This window comes from Sturnus vulgaris, chromosome Z, assembly GCF_052056855.1.
Source record: "Sturnus vulgaris isolate bStuVul1 chromosome Z, bStuVul1.hap1, whole genome shotgun sequence".
Classification (NCBI taxonomy): domain Eukaryota; kingdom Metazoa; phylum Chordata; class Aves; order Passeriformes; family Sturnidae; genus Sturnus; species Sturnus vulgaris.
In genome coordinates, this window is record NC_142283.1 from 24,070,031 (window position 1) to 24,088,562 (window position 18,532).

At 38.4% G+C, this 18,532-nt stretch overlaps 1 protein-coding gene across 1 annotated transcript in view; it reads left to right on the plus strand.

The window, feature by feature from the left end:
* PGGT1B (protein geranylgeranyltransferase type I subunit beta) overlaps window positions 1-16,857 on the plus strand; it is a 33,727-nt gene extending 16,870 nt beyond the window's left edge. The window contains 7 exon segments of the mRNA XM_014874397.2: window positions 2,212-2,363; window positions 3,798-3,930; window positions 9,512-9,557; window positions 11,249-11,433; window positions 11,751-11,859; window positions 16,141-16,275; window positions 16,278-16,857. Of these exon segments, the coding sequence (XP_014729883.2) occupies window positions 2,212-2,363; window positions 3,798-3,930; window positions 9,512-9,557; window positions 11,249-11,433; window positions 11,751-11,859; window positions 16,141-16,275; window positions 16,278-16,321 (804 nt within the window). The 3' untranslated portion in view covers window positions 16,322-16,857.
* Window positions 16,858-18,532: the final 1,675 nt, after the last annotated feature.

Below are 18,532 nucleotides of genomic sequence, written 5' to 3' on the forward strand. Positions count from 1 at the left end.
GCTACCCACGTCCAAGTGAAGACCCCTACCAACTGAATACCTGCAAAATGTATCATGAAATACATCAAACCAGGCAAAAGATAAATTGTGCAAGAGCTGTTAGGTAGGCATGTATTTAGAAATTAGATAACTGCATACTTAACGTATTTTGAAAGCATAATTATGCTTCTTGGCTGTAACCAGGTATGTTGGCTTTGTGGACTTAGCACCCAGAACACACCTCGGTGTGTCAAAACTACTTAACTGTGTGTGGTTTGGCACCCTGGGTGAAGGAACCCTGTCTTGGTACAACAGTGGCGGGTGTGAGAAGAAAGTTTTTTGAAACTGGGACTGCTCCAGTGCAAGTGCATGTTTGATAGCATTCTTTATTAGTGTTTGAAGAGGTCTTGCCCATGCTTCTTCAGCAGGGAGAGTTTCTTAGCTCTGCAGTGGTCAGTGGGAGTTCTTGGTGGCCATGAGTTATGTTTTAATAGCTGTTCTAATTGATATAGTAGGCAACACTGTCACATCACTGAGCCAAATTTAAATGTTTGAAAGCTTCCTCTCAACTTACATCTTTAAAATGTTAATTCTTTTAAAGAATTGTGGAGAATATGATGGTAATGCCAGTGGAACAGAGCTGTTTATTTCATCTCTGAGATCCAAGTGAATCTGTTTCCTGTGGGACCTACAGACTAATTCTCACAAAGGCAAAGTGCATAGAGAACAGGCCCTGGCCATACCCCCTTTGTTATCTTCTCTGAGTATGTCTGCACCAATGCATTAGCTCAGGTCAGTAGGACCACTTCACAAAAGCAATTCAGTGTGCCCTTTATGTCTATTTAATGTGCAGGTAGGAGACAGTGATAAGGGCACTGGTAGTAAAGGATGGGAGTGGGAGCTGTTGAGATTTGTACTGCCTCCTCAAGAGAGGGTCCAGCACTGGAAATAAGGGCGAGGAGGTGAAGCTCTCCACACTCACTCTCCTGTGGTCCTTCTCTGTTACATAGCTTTTTCAGTGCTGCTGAACCTATTTCACCTTGTTTTCTGCCTCCCTTTCCCAACTGTCTTTGATTCCCTTGTGTGAGGGCAGTCTCTTGCTGTCTGGTGGGTAATAACAATTTTTCTCCCAGTTCTTACTAGAAGCAAAGCCTTTTGCCTTTGAAAACAGCATGACTTGCCTGAAAAATACAAGTTATACATAACATAATATTAAATTTGGTTTTATACTGCTTTTTTTCCTTGTGTTTTTAGGGTGAATTGCAAAATAAGAATTGCAAATGATTAGGCAATAATGCTAGTAAAATATAATTTAAAAATCTATCTCTGCTACTCAGTATTGAGTAGTGTTACTGTTACTCGGTATTACCGTGTTTAAAACAGTTACCTTCCAGTTGCTCCAAACTGAACCATTCCAAGTATCCACAGTCATCTTGTTATATGTTATCTCTGTTTTCATGAAGTACTGCAGTCCAGGATGGGTCTATAAAACACCGTAAAGAAAAATAGTAGTTTTAGCACATCTGTGTCAATCCCTTCTATGACTTGTATTTTGGGAATAGTCAGCCTTTAACTATAATTTTTGCTTCTCAGTTGACATTCAGTGATGCTTCTGAGCCCCTTCCAATTCAGGATATCATATGTTTTTATGATGATTTGGTATATAAATACTTCATTCGAACTCTGTTATTTTAAAATAGAGATTAAAATAGGTAAGTGGCTAATTTGGTATTACTTCAGTTGACAGAGAAATTACTAATAATCTCTCACACTGCTTTCTACTTGTAGATCATTATGTTGTAAAATCTCTGCTGAGGGGCCCTCCAGAGGTTTGGCTGTTTAAGATTGCTTACCGAGCTGCCAGGAGGTTAATGCCCAGTGGTGTGTCAGGACAAACTTCGGTACAGTTGAGGACATTCCAACTTTTTCCGTAGCTATTTTGCAAACGGAGCTCTTGGCAAAGCTTTTTTCCAAAGCTTCCTACTGACCAAATGTTAAGAAGAGAAGCAGAGTTATGCAGTAGCTTAGTTTGGTGAGGAGACCTGAGCAGAGTTTGATGAGGGAAGCTGTGCAGGATACCTTCAGTTTAACCATAAGATAAACTTGTGTGAGTGAAGGGAAAAGTAATTTGTTTACCTCTTGCCTTAAAAAAACAAAACAAAAAACCAAACTTTGCTGTAGTGTAAGATCTTGTAACATTTCAATATTTCTATTTTTTTCCTCTTTTTTTAGGGTCCAGGTATATCTCATCCCTATGATAGTGGGCACATAGCTATGACTTACACAGGACTATCATGTCTAGTTATTCTTGGAGATGATTTAAGTCGAGTAAATAAGGATGCCATACTGGCAGGACTGAGAGCTCTCCAGCTGGAGGATGGAAGGTAAAAGATATTTTATATGCTGCAACTCCCACAACCCACATGTGAAATGAAACATAGGAAACATGTTTTCTATAGAAGTAGCTATCTTTTTGTTCCATTAGAAAATAGTTTTATTGGTAGTCATGTAAGTCACAGAACATATGCTGGTGTCTTGCAAGTAGTTAAGTTATCAGAGGATATAACTAGCTCCTCAAACCAAATGAAGGTTTGCCAAACAGCAGATCCTAGAAGAAACAGTTAAAGGTTTGTTTATTGTCAGAGGTAATTCAACCATTTACCTGTTTTTTATATTGCAGAGGCATTTAGGCTGAAAAAGACCCTTGAGATCATGATGTCCAACTCTTAACCCAGCACTGCCGAGCCCAGCAGTAAACCATGTCCTTAAGTGCCACATCATGTCTTTTAAGTACCTTCAGGGATGGTGACTCCACCATTTCCCTGGACAGCCTGTTCCAGTGCTAGACAACCCTTCTGATGAAGAAATTTTTTCTAATACCTTATCTAAACCTCACCTGGTGCAACTTGAGGCCATTTCCTCTGTCCCACTTGGGAGAGGAGACCAACCCCCACCTTGCCACCTTTCAGGTTCTTGAGTCCTCTCAGTGTTCTTTTCTCAGGGATGAACACTCCAAGCTCCCTCAGCTGCTCCTCATCAGATTTGTGTGCCAAACCCTTCCCCAGCTCCACTGCCCTTTCCTGGACATGCTCCAGCTCCTCAATGGTCTTCCTTGTTGTGAAGAGCCCAAAAGAAAGCACAAAGCTCGAGGTCTGGCTTCACCAGTGGCCAGTGCAGGGAATGGTTACTGTCCTGGTTCTGCTGACCACTTTCTGTTACAAACATCCAAATCAGGGCATCCATTGTCGTCTTAGGAATCTCTGAGAATGTGCCAAAATAACCCAGATGCAAAAATTTTAGAATCTTCATAGAGTTTGGTGAGATTGTTACAATAACTAATGAAAAACTGATTCACCATTTGTATTAAAAATTATAGTATTAGCAATTACCTTTATACCTACCTGGGAAACTAGTCCTCAAATTGCAGTAAGGAAAGAAAGCCTTGTGAGCTATTAGGATTCCTAGGAAATCAAATTATTCCACCCAAAAGAGATAAAATGGTAAGTCATGTATCTGTATATAGTGTGATAGGTGAATCATCTTGGAACAGGTGAAACATCTTGGAATAAATAAACACTAGTGTCATTATGTTGCTGGAAATAGTTACTCAGGCTCCTAAATGTTTATAGTTCTATGCATTTTCCTTGGCTTAGAATCACATCTTCTAAAAAGAAAATCTAGTATAGCTTTGGGTTATATTTATGAGACTACTGTAAAATAATCTGTAAAGAAAACACTGTGCAATTCCTTGAACTGCATTTTATATTTTCTGGTGTAACAGGCAAAACAGTGTCTAAAGACACAAATGTTTCTTTCAGTTTCTGTGCAGTGCTGGAAGGAAGTGAGAATGATATGAGGTTTGTGTACTGTGCTTCCTGTATCTGCTACATGCTCGATAACTGGTCAGGCATGGATATGAAGAAAGCAATAGACTACATTAGAAGAAGTATGGTGAGTGTTCACAAAATGTTACTTCTTCCTATGCTTTAAGGCATATAGCTTTTTTTCTTAACTATGGCTAAAAAAAATCTCTGTCCAAACTCTATTATGGTAATTTCTTTTTTTCTTCCTGCTATAGTGAGTTGAGAATTACAAAGTATGTTGGTTTTTTGCATTTGTATTTTCATTAAAATGTGTCTGCTGCCAAGATAAATTTATTTCATGTGTTTGTTCACTGCAAATTAAATTTTAAATCCTCTTTATTTAAAATAATTAAACAATTGAAAGCAAGTTTTTGAAAACTGAGGTATGATATTTATGTCACTTAAAGCACATAAAGTGCTTTGGAAAAGTGTATCAATAAGATCCTCACATTTCATTGAGCTGTAGTACTGTTTTTTAAATGATACACAGATTCAAATAAACGAATTACTGACATCAGTTCATGCATAAGTGTTTCCAGCCATGCACTTCATAATTTATTTATTAGATACTTGGAATGAAAAAAAAATATTAATGACTATGTACACTTTTTTTTTCTGCGTCTGTGCAAGTTGTCTTCATATTTAATTGGAGTAAAGGAGCTTTCCATTTTTTTTCATGTTGCTTCATTAGTTTAATTGAGTTACATTTTCAAAGATTGAAACACAATTTTTTTAAGGAAGCTAAACAATCTTGAAAATTGCACTTCCACGAGTGTGAGTAAACACAGATTAAACTCTTGTGGTCCACAAAGAAGACCCAAATTTATGATGACACACAGCTTCTGTTGTAAATGAGCATTTTCAGTACTTGCTGCCAGCAGCAAGATTGTAAAATTTATGTGAGAAACAAATTTTTAAAAAGACTTCAAAATCTCCTGCTTCAGACCAAACTGTTTTTTATTTGTTGTTGTTTATTTTTAAAGGAGGCAGTCGGATGTCTTAATATTTCTTACTGTACACCTCAAGAAGTTTTCTGGCACACTGCCATAGTCCTGGACAGACTGAGGTGATCAAGGCTGGGGCTCAGTCATACAAGGATATAGACCTGCTGTCTGGTCACACTTTAGTAGCACTTTTTATCCCATTTTCCCCTCTGTTTCCCCATACTTGTTCCTCCCCAGACTGATTTGATATTTCTGTTTCTTACCATTGGTTCTTTCCCTAGCCGTCCCATAGTAAGTTATGCTCACCCTGCATTCCCCAGGAAACAGTCCATGATAAGGGAATTTCTATACTGGAATCTTCCTCCCCTGCATCCCATAAGAGCCTTTCTCCCATAGTTGGTAGCTCACCTTAGGTTAGCATGAGTTCTCAGCATGAGAATATCCCTGCTGAATCCTCTCAGTGGGTTTCTCCCAAGGACAATGATTTATCCATTCTCCTTTCACAGTCTGACGGAGGAGCTTAGGCAGAGTGCTTGCTCTTACTGATTAGGTAGGGAGCATTCTTCCTCCTCAACCTTTCTGGGCATTAATGTTTACTGAGATCAGTCTTTAGTCAATAGCTTGTCAGAGATACCATAGGAGAATCAAATATTACAAAAGAATAGAAAACAAAACACAAGAACAAAGTCCTCATTGTAGTTCTGTACATCGCATCGCACGTTGTAAACATTTGAGTGCAGTTTTGGTCACAAAGGAAATGGTGAAACTAGGAAAGGGACAAAGAAGGTTGAGTTGAACTGTGAAAGGTATGAATCAGCTTGTGTAAAAGGAGTATTTAATATACTTGGAGTCTTTATTCCGGAAATCAGACTGTTAAGTAGACTGTGAAAGAGATATGTAAAGTAACGGTAGCACTGAAAAAATAAAGGGAGTGAGAAGCCACTTACATCTTTCTAAGACAGAACAGACTAGAGCATCAGATGAGGCCATTAATAGAGCAGGCAAGTGGAGATTTTGTGAAAGTTGAGAGCTTTGAAATGGTAGTGGAGATTTACTATGTAGTGTGATTTTGAACCAAATTGATACTTTGTTTCTAGAGCTTAGCAGTAATTGCTGCTCTTGCAAATTCCAGTCATTATGTTCCTATTGGAAAAATTGGTACCATTTAGAAAAAAAATTAATAGTTGAAGCCTGAATATGGCTCAAGACATCTTGGAAGGCCTCCTACTAATACTTCAGTTCACAGTAAATTAGCACTGAGTCTTGGCGTGGTCAAAGTTCAGAAGACACTGTGGCTTGTCACAAAGATTGTGTCTTTTTCTGGGTAGCTCAGAGAGTAATTTAGAGAGATCCTATGAGCAGTGTTCTGTAGGCAGCAGTCGTCCTAACATATAGAAATTCCAGCAAGATATGCTGTATTTTTGTGCAGGTTTACTGTGACTTGGTAGGTTAACTGTACACTGTGTTCAGTCGGACATTTTAAATTACTGGTGTGCTGTGAATTAACTGCAGAGTTGGTGTGCATGTGTACGCTCGTTCTGTCTGTGTTTTTTGAGTTTGCACTCCTTGGTCCACCAGTATTTCAGTGAACTAACTCAGTTGCAAGGTATCTGGCAATTCTAGGAAAAGACGCAAAATCTTTGCATTCTGCTTAGTCACATTTAGAGCTACAGATGTGTCTGAAGAAGTCTCAGACGTTCAGGGACTAGCCCATTGTGAAGATCATTTCACAGCAGTGGTTGTTCCTTCCTTTCATTCATTCATCTCTCCCCACCACTTTCCTTGAGATGTACTTCTGTTCAGTTAGCTGTCACAGGAGTCAAGTGTTTCTTAAAAGTGTATCTCATAAATAAATAAAATGAGCGTGGAATGTGGCATCCAAGAATGTTAGCTTGATTTCTCTCATTAAGATTTTGTAGATGGTGCTAAAACTAACCTGTAAAATGGAACCATTTAAATTCTGTTTGAGATTATTTCATTTGTTACTCCTTGTGTAAGTAACTATACAATTAATATAGCTATAGGCTTTATTGTAAATGCTGATGTAAATGCCGCAATATCACCTCATTCTGGCATTTTCATTAGTTACAGAAAGAAGAGATTGCATTGCTCAATACCAAACTGCTTTGACAGAAAGGTGTGGTTTTGATTTACTGTTGTATGTCACTCATTCGCACCTAGATGAAGCACATGGCAGTTAACAGAACTTTTCTGTTTGGCATGAACAGAACTTTTCAAATTGGCTTGTAGGTGAAGTGCAACTGATCTGGATCGAGAGTACTGTGGCTGGTTAAACACAGTACTCTTTGTAATAAGCTTGTGGATTTTTTAGCTTATTCTTTGGAATTTGTTGCCCTTAGTGATGCAGTATAAGATTTGTGACATACAATTCAATACAGCTGAGTGAGGGAGTGCATTTGTGTAGTTAGGCAAATCAAGAACTGCAGGAGATTGGAACACAAACAATGTTTAAAATGCTAAAAAGAATTGAATTTCATACAGAATAGATAGCCTTCTTGTTTTCATTCGACTGAAAAGGTGTTTATACAATGCTGATCACAAAAATAATTCTGGGCCAGTGTTGTCAGTAGAATAGTCAGATTCCAACACACAATTTTTATCAGTGTAGGTTGATTCTTGTCTTTCACATTCAAAACTCAGAAATACCATTAATCAAAAGACAACAGACACTAGGGATGCTGAGATTTTGAATGACTTCTAAAACACTGCTCTTTGCAACAATGCTTGGATTTTTTCAAAGTAGAGATATTGCAAGAAGCTTTAAAAATATAATCTGCTTCTTCTAGTATAGTCTTCTTCAAATGCAGTTGTATTGGTCTGTTGATATAATTAAGCTTGTTGTAAAACTTGTAAACTTTGAACTGAAGATTTTACCCAACTGGATTTACATGTTTCCTTAGGATAGTATTTAATTGTGCAGTTGTCATGTTGCAGTAATCAAAAGCTCCTTTTGCACACAATTTCTTGAGTCTTTTCAAAAGAGCAAAGAAATAAAAGTATTCCCTAGCTCTTTAGGGCACAGAGTCCCCAAAAAGCAGCTGCTGTCCATAAGTAAATAGGTGCCAGTTAGCCAAGGATCAGCTATTGTCTGTTAGATATTAAAGCTGATTGTACAGTCCAACATAGGAGTGTCTGGGATGCACACTTAACAGCTTTTCTCCAGAGCTAATTACTTTGTCATACAAAAAGCAAGCCAGCTCTTCTTAAAATTGCTGTTTATAGAGTTAATTAGCTTTGCCAGCATAGCTTTGCTAATCAGCTTGCCTTTTCTTAGCAAATAATGCCTCTGTGGAGTGTGGTAGCACATTTGTATTGCATCTCAAAAGGCAGTGAAAAAGGAAGAGTTCACGCTGTGTGCTTTAACATTCAGAAGTTCATAGAGGTTACTGAAATCTACTGGTTCAAACTTTTTACTGGTTCAAACTTGAGAAATCAAGCTGCAGCTTGAAGTGTATTAGTCTTTTTAGTTGCTTCAGCTTGCAGCATCAACTCAAAACCAGGAACACAGTTTTAATGTAGCTTCTGTTCTTCTGTTTACGTGTTTCTTCTCAATGTCGGCTTTAAAAGCAGATGTACAAAATAATTCTTAGGTAAGTTCTGAAGATGTGATAGTCCTGTAGCCATTCTCTGGTTAGGACTATGGGAGTCATTAGTGGTTTGTCAAAGTGTCCTGTATCTACTAGCCACTGTTTTAGAGAAAACGTGAGAAATTCACAGTCAGCACCTGGAGGATGTGAGGGAAAGATTTTTGCTGCTTTCTGTCTGACCAGATACTGATCCAGTCATTAATTGAGCAGTTAATGTAGAATATGTAGGACCTATGTAATTTAACTTCAAAAGTTATACATCATTGTTCCTACTAAGCAATTTGGTATTAGTTCAGAGATAATTCAGTAAGTATTCTATGAACTCTTGTAAAATAAACATTTTCCATTTTATGAATAATTCTATATGATCCTCTGTTTCTTTTCATGTAAAATGATTTAATGGATTTTTAGGGAAGAAAGATTATTATTCTTACATATATGTGTTTTCCTAGATTTCTCATGACAGGTGTGAACTGTGATATTCTTGGTGCTTTGTCAGACTTGAGTTTCTCCTTTTGTTGTGCTTAACAGTCATTTTTCATCAGTGTAACAGTGGTTTTTAACAGTAGTATTTTATAGGCCAATTTACGTTTATTCCAATGCATGTTATAATTTTCTTCTTGCTTCTGTCTCCCTTCTCATTTTTTTACAGCCTGATGTACTTGCTTCTTACTAAAGTATTGCTTTGATTTGAGTATTCTACACACAGCAGTACCTTGCATTTTATGTCTTTTTTAATGCTACACTGCTCTTGTATTAGAGACAGATTAAATTACGTATTTAATTTTGTTTTGTTCTGATTACATATCCATTTTTCCTTTTTATACCTGTGTTACTGGCTTTTTCCTTTGTGGCAAAGATATGCTTATCCTTTTCAGGTTCCTAACATATGTCACAACTAAAATTAATTCTATGAAAGTCATAAAAACTGCCTGCGTTGAAAAATGTCTGATTTCTTAGCTCTGTTGTGCCAGGAACTTTTGGAGGTTCAGAATTTAATCAGATTAAATTGTGGCAATGATCTGATGATAATTTTACTGGTAAACTAAGAAATTGCAATGTCTGTCAAAGTTCTGTGATTCTAAAGTAATTGCTTTGTGGGATTTTTTTTCTTCAGTCTTACGATAATGGCCTGGCACAGGGAGCTGGACTGGAATCTCATGGTAAGAATGTCAAAGTATTCTACACCTTTCAGAGTGGTATTGAAAATGCTGTAGGAAGAGCAGGGTATGCCATAGCTTTCCTTCTTTTCTGATTTTTCAGAAAGTGGTGTGAGAAGGAGCAAATACAAAGCATGCCTCCAAATACCACTTATTTTTCCTTTAAATCTAGCTTAATATCTGGACAGGCTCTTAATCACCTCCATTAATTTACTTCATGAGTGTTTTGTTGAAAGGTGTTGCTTGTAGTTCTCAGCTGTTGCTGATAGGGCAAACTTTGTTACTCTGACGATTTTACCTGCCAGAGATTTTGTGCAATGTAACCGATCATTTCCAATTTCAACAGCTTTGGAAAACCTAGAAACATTTCCTCCGATAAATACAGCATCTGTTATGGGTTCAAATTTTGAAGCAAGAGTTGGTAGATCTGAAGATACGAATCCCCAAGACACTGCTGCTTTTAATAAGCAAAGTGTTTTTATGCATGTAAAGTAGCAGTCTGCTTGTGACAGAGGAGCTTTTGACTTTTGGGTAACTGATACTAAATCTAGTGCTGTGGTCTGTTTGACAAGATGGTGTTTTGTCAAAGGTTGGGCTTGATGATCTTGTAGGTCTTTTCTAATCAAAATGATTCTATGATCCTATCAGATGTTTGCTATCTTTATTCTTAGTCTTGAGCTTTGATAGGGTTTTGTCTGTTTCCTTCTTGCTGCATCAATAAAGCTGAAAAATTTGAATTCTACCCCTAGATATTAAAAAATTGGTTAACTAACTTTCTGTAGAATGTTAGTGATTACAAAGATAACAAAGAAAGTGATAACAAAGAGCAGTACTTCAGCACTGTATTTCAGCATCAGAGTGAAAATAATTTTACAGCTCCTGGGATCTTCCAGAACCAGGATATTGTAAAGAACTTTGGGGCCTGAATCACCTGTCAGCAGCTTGCTTCTGGTCTTTCCCAGCCTCTGATTTTATCATATCAGTTATTAGACTCTAAATAAACTTGGAAGGGCTTTAAAAAGTCATGGCAGGGCAACACAAAGAACATGAGTTTATCTTTTTAACCATACAGTTTCCTTGACAGCAAAAAAATCCTTAGAAGCACAATTTACAATTTGTATGTATTACAGCCATGAGAGTCCAGGAATCTTTTTCACCATATTAACTGTAAGCCGTTTTTTTTTTCAGTTTTTTTGTTTTGTTTTTAATAATTTTAGTTTGATTTTCTTTTTCTTCTTCTGTTCACCAGACACTTCTGTCTGTTTATATCCTCTGGGGGATTGTGTATGAGGCTGGCTTTGGCATCTCTGCTTCAGTCTGATTGCTGGCATTCCAATAGATTTCTTTTTTAAGTTACAAGCGAAGAAATATTTCTGTTGCAATGCCATTTATTTATTTCTGGACTTCTATGTAATGTAAATTGAGCAGCATTGAGAGAAAAAACAACTTTAGGAAAATGAGCTGGTTTATTTCTCCAAGAGCTGGGTTGAGGGAGTTTTCCCCCCACTTTGACATACCTGCTGAACTAGAATATTCTTATTTATTTGGATTTTAGACTTAAAATTAACTTTTTCTTACTTTTAGAAGTTCATTGATTTAATTGCCAATAACTTAGTTAAAATTCTGACTGAGATCATAAAGGCTTCAGAAAATCTGTGTATCAAAGCACTGGAAACCCTGTTCTCTGTTCACAGGTGGCTCTACATTTTGTGGTATTGCATCACTGTGTTTGATGGGCAAACTGGAGGAAGTTTTTTCAGAAAAAGAACTGAACAGAATTAGAAGATGGTGTATAATGAGGCAACAGAATGGCTACCATGGACGACCCAACAAACCTGTGGACACTTGCTATTCCTTTTGGGTGGGAGCAACATTGAAGGTAGTATACAGAATAGCTATAAGGAGTAGTTATTGACTTGTTTTGATTGATTTAAGCACCATTTTCTTTGCTTGGAAGAGTTAGATATTTGACCAATATATGCTCCAATATGCATCAATGCCTATAAATGTCTTTTATCTTGCAAAAAATACAGGAAATTGAGGTCTACTAAATTAGTGTTATCTATGGTGTCACACTGCTTATCTCAAAATAGGCACTATATTCTAGTGTTAAAAATATACTAAGACTTAGTTAAAGATTTAGTGCTAAAAATATACTAAGACTTTTATAATTGTTACATTCTAATTTCTTTTCAGCTCTTGAACATATTCCAATATACAAATTTTGAGAAAAACCGAAATTACATCCTGTCAACTCAAGATCGTCTTGTTGGTGGATTTGCCAAGTGGCCAGACAGCCATCCAGGTAAACTTCTTAAAATTGCAGTGAGTATGTTCTAAGTAAGAAGTACATTCCAACAGTCAGTCATCTGAGAGATGTAAGGGAAGCCATACCCTTCAAAAGAATAACCAAAAAACCCCCCCGAAAATATAATAAGGTTTTCATTCTTGAAGTAGAAAGAGGGAGGTGAAGTTTCTCCTTGTTCAGCCACAGAGGAAATGAGCTGTTGTTTAGATTACTATTAAAAGAGTATCACTGTTTAACTGTTCTGCTTAAAGGCAATATTGTATTATAGGTATCTCTGTAAATTGAGTTTAAGTTATCAAAACATTTGTTTCTTCAGTAAATTAATCATTTAAGTTTGTCGTGGTGGGCTCTGGGGTACTGGTGGAGTGCCATGACATTCTAGAGAAGCGTCCTAAGGAGGACGTCCTCTGGGCACAGGTGCGTCCTCCGTGCTCACTCCCAGGAGTGATTTCAGCTCTTTTGGGAGCTCTCCGCTTTGGCCAGCACAGGAGGAAGAGATGGGAGCCGCCTGTGGTGGTCCAAGGAGAAGCTTTATTCTTCTTTCCTTGAAGGGGTCCAGAGACGAACTGGCTTGAGGGAGTCTGAGGGAGCAGGATTGATATAGGAAAGCCAGGGGTCAGGGTAGAGCATTAAACCAATCATCTGAGGGCTCAGGGGCTGTACAAAGGGGAAAGGGCCAATGGGGTACAGTCAATTTAAATGAAATAGGGAGGCATGCTGGGAGTAATTTTTGTAACCATTACTACGAGGGAGTGCTGAAGGGCAAAACTTCCAGGGTAGAGGGACAGCACCTTTTACAGAGAGGCTTTCAGCCTCCATGTAAGGTTACACAGAAGTCATTGATATATGCAAAAACAGTCAAAATTTACACAGTTGTATACTATGATTTACAGGTTGTGGTCATATGAGTATGTCTGAAAGCTAGTTATGCTTTCGGAAGTAGATAGTTTGAAGTAGTGGAAAGAACTCAAAAGAGTACTAAAATCTTTTAATTTTAAAAGTTGTTAGAATTCAATTATGGTAACTTGGGAAAACAAAGCTTATGCCAGTAGTGTTTGCCCATGACATTTTGTACAGGGAAGATAAAACTTTAAACTGACCAAATAAGACAAAAATTTAGTCATAGTAAAGGTACAGTCTGTTTAGTATCTGTGCGCTGATATTTAATCCTTTCATAAATTCATTTTGAACAACAGTTCAGAACTTTTCAAGGTGAACCCACTACTTGTGATAGATTTGCTTCTGCTCTTCTCTGAAAAATAGTTTAGGATTTCTGAAGAATTCTGAGGAATTTAGATGTATTTACTCCTCATTTGTATCATTTGGAGGGAGTATTTTAGTTTATCTTAATGAAACATTTACCTTGTGAGTCAGAGATTTAAAAAGCTTTTTTCAAATACCTATAATGTGTCAAGTGCCTTAACCTGTCTTAATTTCCTTTATGACAAGGTTGCCCCCTCTAGTTGACCAAGGGAAGCCAGTTGATGTAATCTAAGGCTTTCAATACTTCCAGGATCCTACTGGACAAACTGTCAAACACGTCATGGGGTGGGGGAGCAACTGCTGCACGCATTGGGCAAAAAGGGTTATAGTGCATGACGTGACATCAGTCTGGTGACCTGTCACTATAGAGGATCCACCCTGTGCTCTTCAACATCTTCATTAATGACTTGGATGCAGGACCAGAAGGAATACTAAGTGAGTTCACAAACAACACTAAATTGGGAGTAGCTAGTGACTCCCTTGAGGGCAAAGAAGTCTTGCAGAGAGGCGTTGACAAATTAGAGAGATGGGTAGTCACCAACCATATGAAATTTAACAAGGGCAAGTCCTGCATGTGTGGATAGACTGGGAAACAAGAGGCTGGAGTGCCCTGCTGCAGAAAGGGCCTGGGAGTCCTCGCCGATGGCAAGTTGAACATGAGCCCACAGTGCCCTGGCAGCCAGGAGGGCCAGCATGGTCCTGGGGAGCATCAGGCACAGCATCACAGCCGGGCAAGGGAGGGGATTGTCCTGCTCTGCTCTGCTCTGCTCTGGGGCAGCCTCACCTCCAGTGCTGGGGGCAGGTCTGGGTGCCACAACACAGAAAAGACATTGAGCTGTTGGAGAGTGTCCAAAGGAGGGCCATGAGGATGGGGAAGGGTTTGGTGGGGAAGCCAAAGGTGTGAGGAGTGGCTGAGGGCACTTGGTCTGCTCAGCCTGGAGAAGGGGCACCTGAGGGGAGACCTCACTGCAGTTACAGCTTCTTTGGGAGGGGAAGAGGAAAGGCAGGCACTGATCCCTGCTCTGTGCTGACCAGTGATAGAACATGAGGGAGTGGCCTGTAGTTGAATCAGGGGAGGTTTAGACTGGATATTAGGAAAAGGTTTTTCACCCAGAAAACCCAGGGTGTTTGGGCACTGGAACAGGCTCCTCAGGGAGATAGGCACAGCACCACTCAGAGAGTTCAAGAAATTTTTGGCAATGCTCTCAGGCACATTAAATGACTCTTGAGGTATCCTATGCAGAGCCAGGAGTCCGACTTTGATCACCTTTGTGGGGTCCTTCCAACTCAGGGTATTTTATGATTCTATGATTCTGTCTTTTAGCACAATTGTGACTGTTTGAGATAAGATTTAAGAAAGGCAAGACAAATAATTGTTCTTTGCTGTATGTGTGCATGTTTGTGTATTTTCCAGGCTTACTGTGGCATTTTTTTCCTTAGGCAGATGGTGGCATAAGTCTGTGGTCATGTTTTGATGGAAAAAGTAAAAAGTTAGTGCAGTTCTGATATTAAGAAAGACTGTAAATGTGACACTGCAAAGATTGCTTCTGAGGACTTGTGTTTTCATTGTTATAGATATGCAGCAGAGCTTCCTGCAAGCTCAATCTCATATATGAAAGGCAAGCTGTCTTTCAATCATGTCTACACTAGAAAGATTCCTTTCTAAAGGCTTAATCAGAATTAGATTTTAACTTCTGTTGCTTCTGCTTTATAAAAGCTCTGTTTAGATTTGGGGACTCAAGCGGTCTTTGCTGTGCAATAATGTTTTTTAGGAAGAAGACTAGAAGAAATTTCAGAAGACAGTCAATTGCTTGTGATAATCTATGTATTATATGGACTTGAAATGTTAACAAGTAACTCTTTCCAGCTGATTATTGAGGGAAATACTATTTTGTAGTCTTGCTGTGTTCCCATGCTAACAGACATCAAAACTTTGTTGGTTGTGGAGGCCACTAGCGTTTTTTAACACCAAACTGATAGGGCAGGAAGAAACAGCCTCAGGTTACACCAGAGGAGGTGTAGATTGGATAGTAGGAAAAATTTCTTCACCAGAAGGGTTGTAAAACATTGGAACAGGCTACTCGAGGCAGTTTGAGTCACCATCTCTGGAGATTGATATGCTATGATATATGATATGATATGATTGATATGATATGATATGATTATGATATGATATGATATGATATGATATGATATGATATGATATGATATGATATGATATGATATGATACTTAGGGACATGGTTTAGTGCTGGTCTTGGCAATGTTATGTTAAGGACTGGACTCTGATCTTAGAGGTCTTTTCCAGCCTAAATGATTCTGTGATCATTTTAGTGAGATACTAAATTTGACACCTCCACAGAGTGCTCTGTGTTGAGATTTTGCAAGGGGCACATGAAATTCCCATTGTCTTTCGATCTTTTGCCTGTGATTTCATGGGCAGATAATCCAATCTGACAGTATGCTGCTACCCAGAGGAGGCAGATTCAGTGAGCTGTAACCCTGGTATAAGGTGGGCATCAGGAGTAGCATGGAACAGAAGAGTACGAGTTTCACATTCTGGTGGCAATCATCTCTTGATCGAGCTGCATAAATTCCTATCCTTAGGGTAATCTCGCAGGAAAAAGGGAAGATAGGAAAAGTGATGGTGTCTTCAACTTCTCTAAGTCTTGTGGTTGGCAGCTATTGGCACTGATTTTGTTGTTTCAGTAGTTAGCTGCTCATAAAGTAACAACCAAGAAATGCTTGCAAGAAAAAAGAAATTGCTTTCCAAACTGGTTTTCAGATACTCAAATAATTTTTCTTTTTGGTTGTGGCACTTAGTAAAAATAAAGTAGTGAACAAGTTGTTATAAAAGAAAACTGGATGTTAGTTCATGCTGGTAGCTTTGGACAGAAATTTTTTCCTTCCTATTTGTTTTCCTTGGCTCTAATTACTCAGAGCTGTTTGAATATGGGAACACTTGGCTGTTGCAGCCTGAAATAATTTTATTTTTTCTTTTCTGTCCTTCTTTCAGATGCTTTACATGCCTACTTTGGGATCTGTGGTTTGTCATTAATTGGGGAATCTGGTATTTGCAAAGTTCATCCTGCCCTGAATGTAAGCACAAGAGCATCAGAGCGTCTTCACCACCTTCATCAGATCTGGAAAACACGGACTTTAAACAGCATTCAGACGGCACACACCTCTCTACATGACTGATTTAGACTTGAATTTAGTTCTGGTAGCATAATTGTAGCCCAGGGTTAAAAGCCATGCATAACCAATGTGCTCTTTTAAGTGCTGGAGTCATACAATCAGATCTGTGTTGCTGGCATCACTTTGATAGGGAGTTGCCTTCAGCAGGTTATTCTGCATTGTGAAAAGGGGAATATTTTGTTTATATAGAAGTTTGTCACCGCAGACTGTAAATGGCTTTTCAGATGGCTTTACTTCTAAGAAATCCCTTGAGGCATTTAAACTTCATTTTAATTTTATTTTTTTAAATTTGTGCATACTGTGTCAAACTATATAATGGGGAGTATTTTCAAAATTGTTTACATATCATACAGTATAGCACAGAACATTGAAGTTCTTTATAATCTTACTATTTGACATATTTTTGGGTAGAGAATCTCTCATATTAAGTCTCAGTTAAAAGTTGCCTATTACCAACTTTCAGATTCCATAAACTTTGTTTTTCACAAACAAATTAATTAAATACAAATAAAAATATTTTATTCAATATACTGGACTTTTAAAGTTGTGTGGCCTTACTAAGTGGATTTCATAATTCTTCTGAGTAGGTTTTACACAGATGCAGTGGATTGTTAGCCAGACAAAGAGTTTTGATCTGAAGTAGTTTCTTCATGTGAAGTTCACTAAGAGTGTGGCATATTGATTTGTGTTAATAAGAGATATTCAACCCAGTCTTTTGGAAGCATACCTGTATGCAAGAATAGCATTAGAACCTGCTTCTAAAGACAAACCTTTGCAATACGTTGAAGTTGTTAAATTAGAGTAATGATTAACATTTGCAGCTTCTTTAGTGCTTTACTAGTGCCTTACTTTGTATGCTTGAAGTGCTGTTCAGAGTTGAAGCAAGTAACTTTGCAGCTGGTGTGTTTGTGGCAGGTCAGTTTGTGCATTCAGTAGACACCACAACGTCTTTCTACTTGCCAGTCATTAACAGCATTTTTTTTTCTAAAGGTTCCAAAGACAACTGAAGACTTCTTAAAACAGATTAGGAGCACCATTTGCCACTGCTGAGCCCAAAGAGACAGGATGTGTAGACCATTTTGGCCAGCAAAAAGAGTTTTGGGGATAAACATGATTCCTGTTTTGCAATGCAGGGCAAGTGGAAAACCTCTATTGTCCAAACCTGTAGCAGCCTTCCTACCTAAATAAATAAGTTGTATTTCTATAGCAGATTAATTTACGTGGCAGCATTGGGAGCATAACTAGTGATAGAGATCTGCTTGGAAAAGCACAGGGCGAGCAGGGTAAGGTGTGTGATCTAGACATGTTTGCTTAAGGAAGGAGAGACTCAGTTGTTGGGAAAACTGGGAAGTTCAGAGGGGTTGGAACCAGGAGAGCTATGAGGCTAGTACTGGAGAGGGGGAAGTCGGGTGCTTGAGTAGGACTATTGTAGACTTGGAGAAATGAAAACTGGGAGATACTGAGGCTGGAGACAAGAGCAAAGAATGTGGAGTAATAATGGAAGCAAACTGGTGGAAAGGATTTGAGCTGCCTAGGGTAAGATTAGGGAGCAAAAGAAAGGTACTGACTCAAGGAACATGAAGAAGTTAAGGGGGGAAGATAGAGCCTAGGAATTGGTTTTATTGCCCACATGCTAGGATGACCAGAAATCCAGCCATAAGTAAAAAGAACTAGCCAGATACCTAAAAGAGAGAATCTCCCAGGCAGTTTCTGTGGGAATCACGTTTTCCTGGGTAGGCTTAATGGGATGTTGGTCAGCAAAGGCTGAAGTAGCTTCCCTGAGCAGAAGTCTCGTAAGTCATGGAGGTCCATCTAGATGAAAACCCATTTAAAACCAAACAACAAAAATCTTGAAGTAAAAATTGATCAAAAAAGCATGATGTTTTCTTGTCTTTACATCGGATGGTGACCACAAATTGACTTCATGGTAGGATAGGATGGGTTTCTGGAACATGGTGTAATTACAATGAAAATGAGATGTAATTGTAGCCGCCCATCCCCACCACTGTTTCTCTGCCTTGCTGGTGAACCATCTTTGAGTTTTTTAGCATTTACACATACCCTATAGAGGGAGTAGCTTTGAATTTCAGAAGAGTTGAATAAGGTGTTCTTAGTCTCTGCTGGGAAACAGCCTAAATATTTGTACTTACTTAGCTTCATGAGAAATTGTATATTTGATTGTCGTGAGGCAAATACATACTTGCACAATC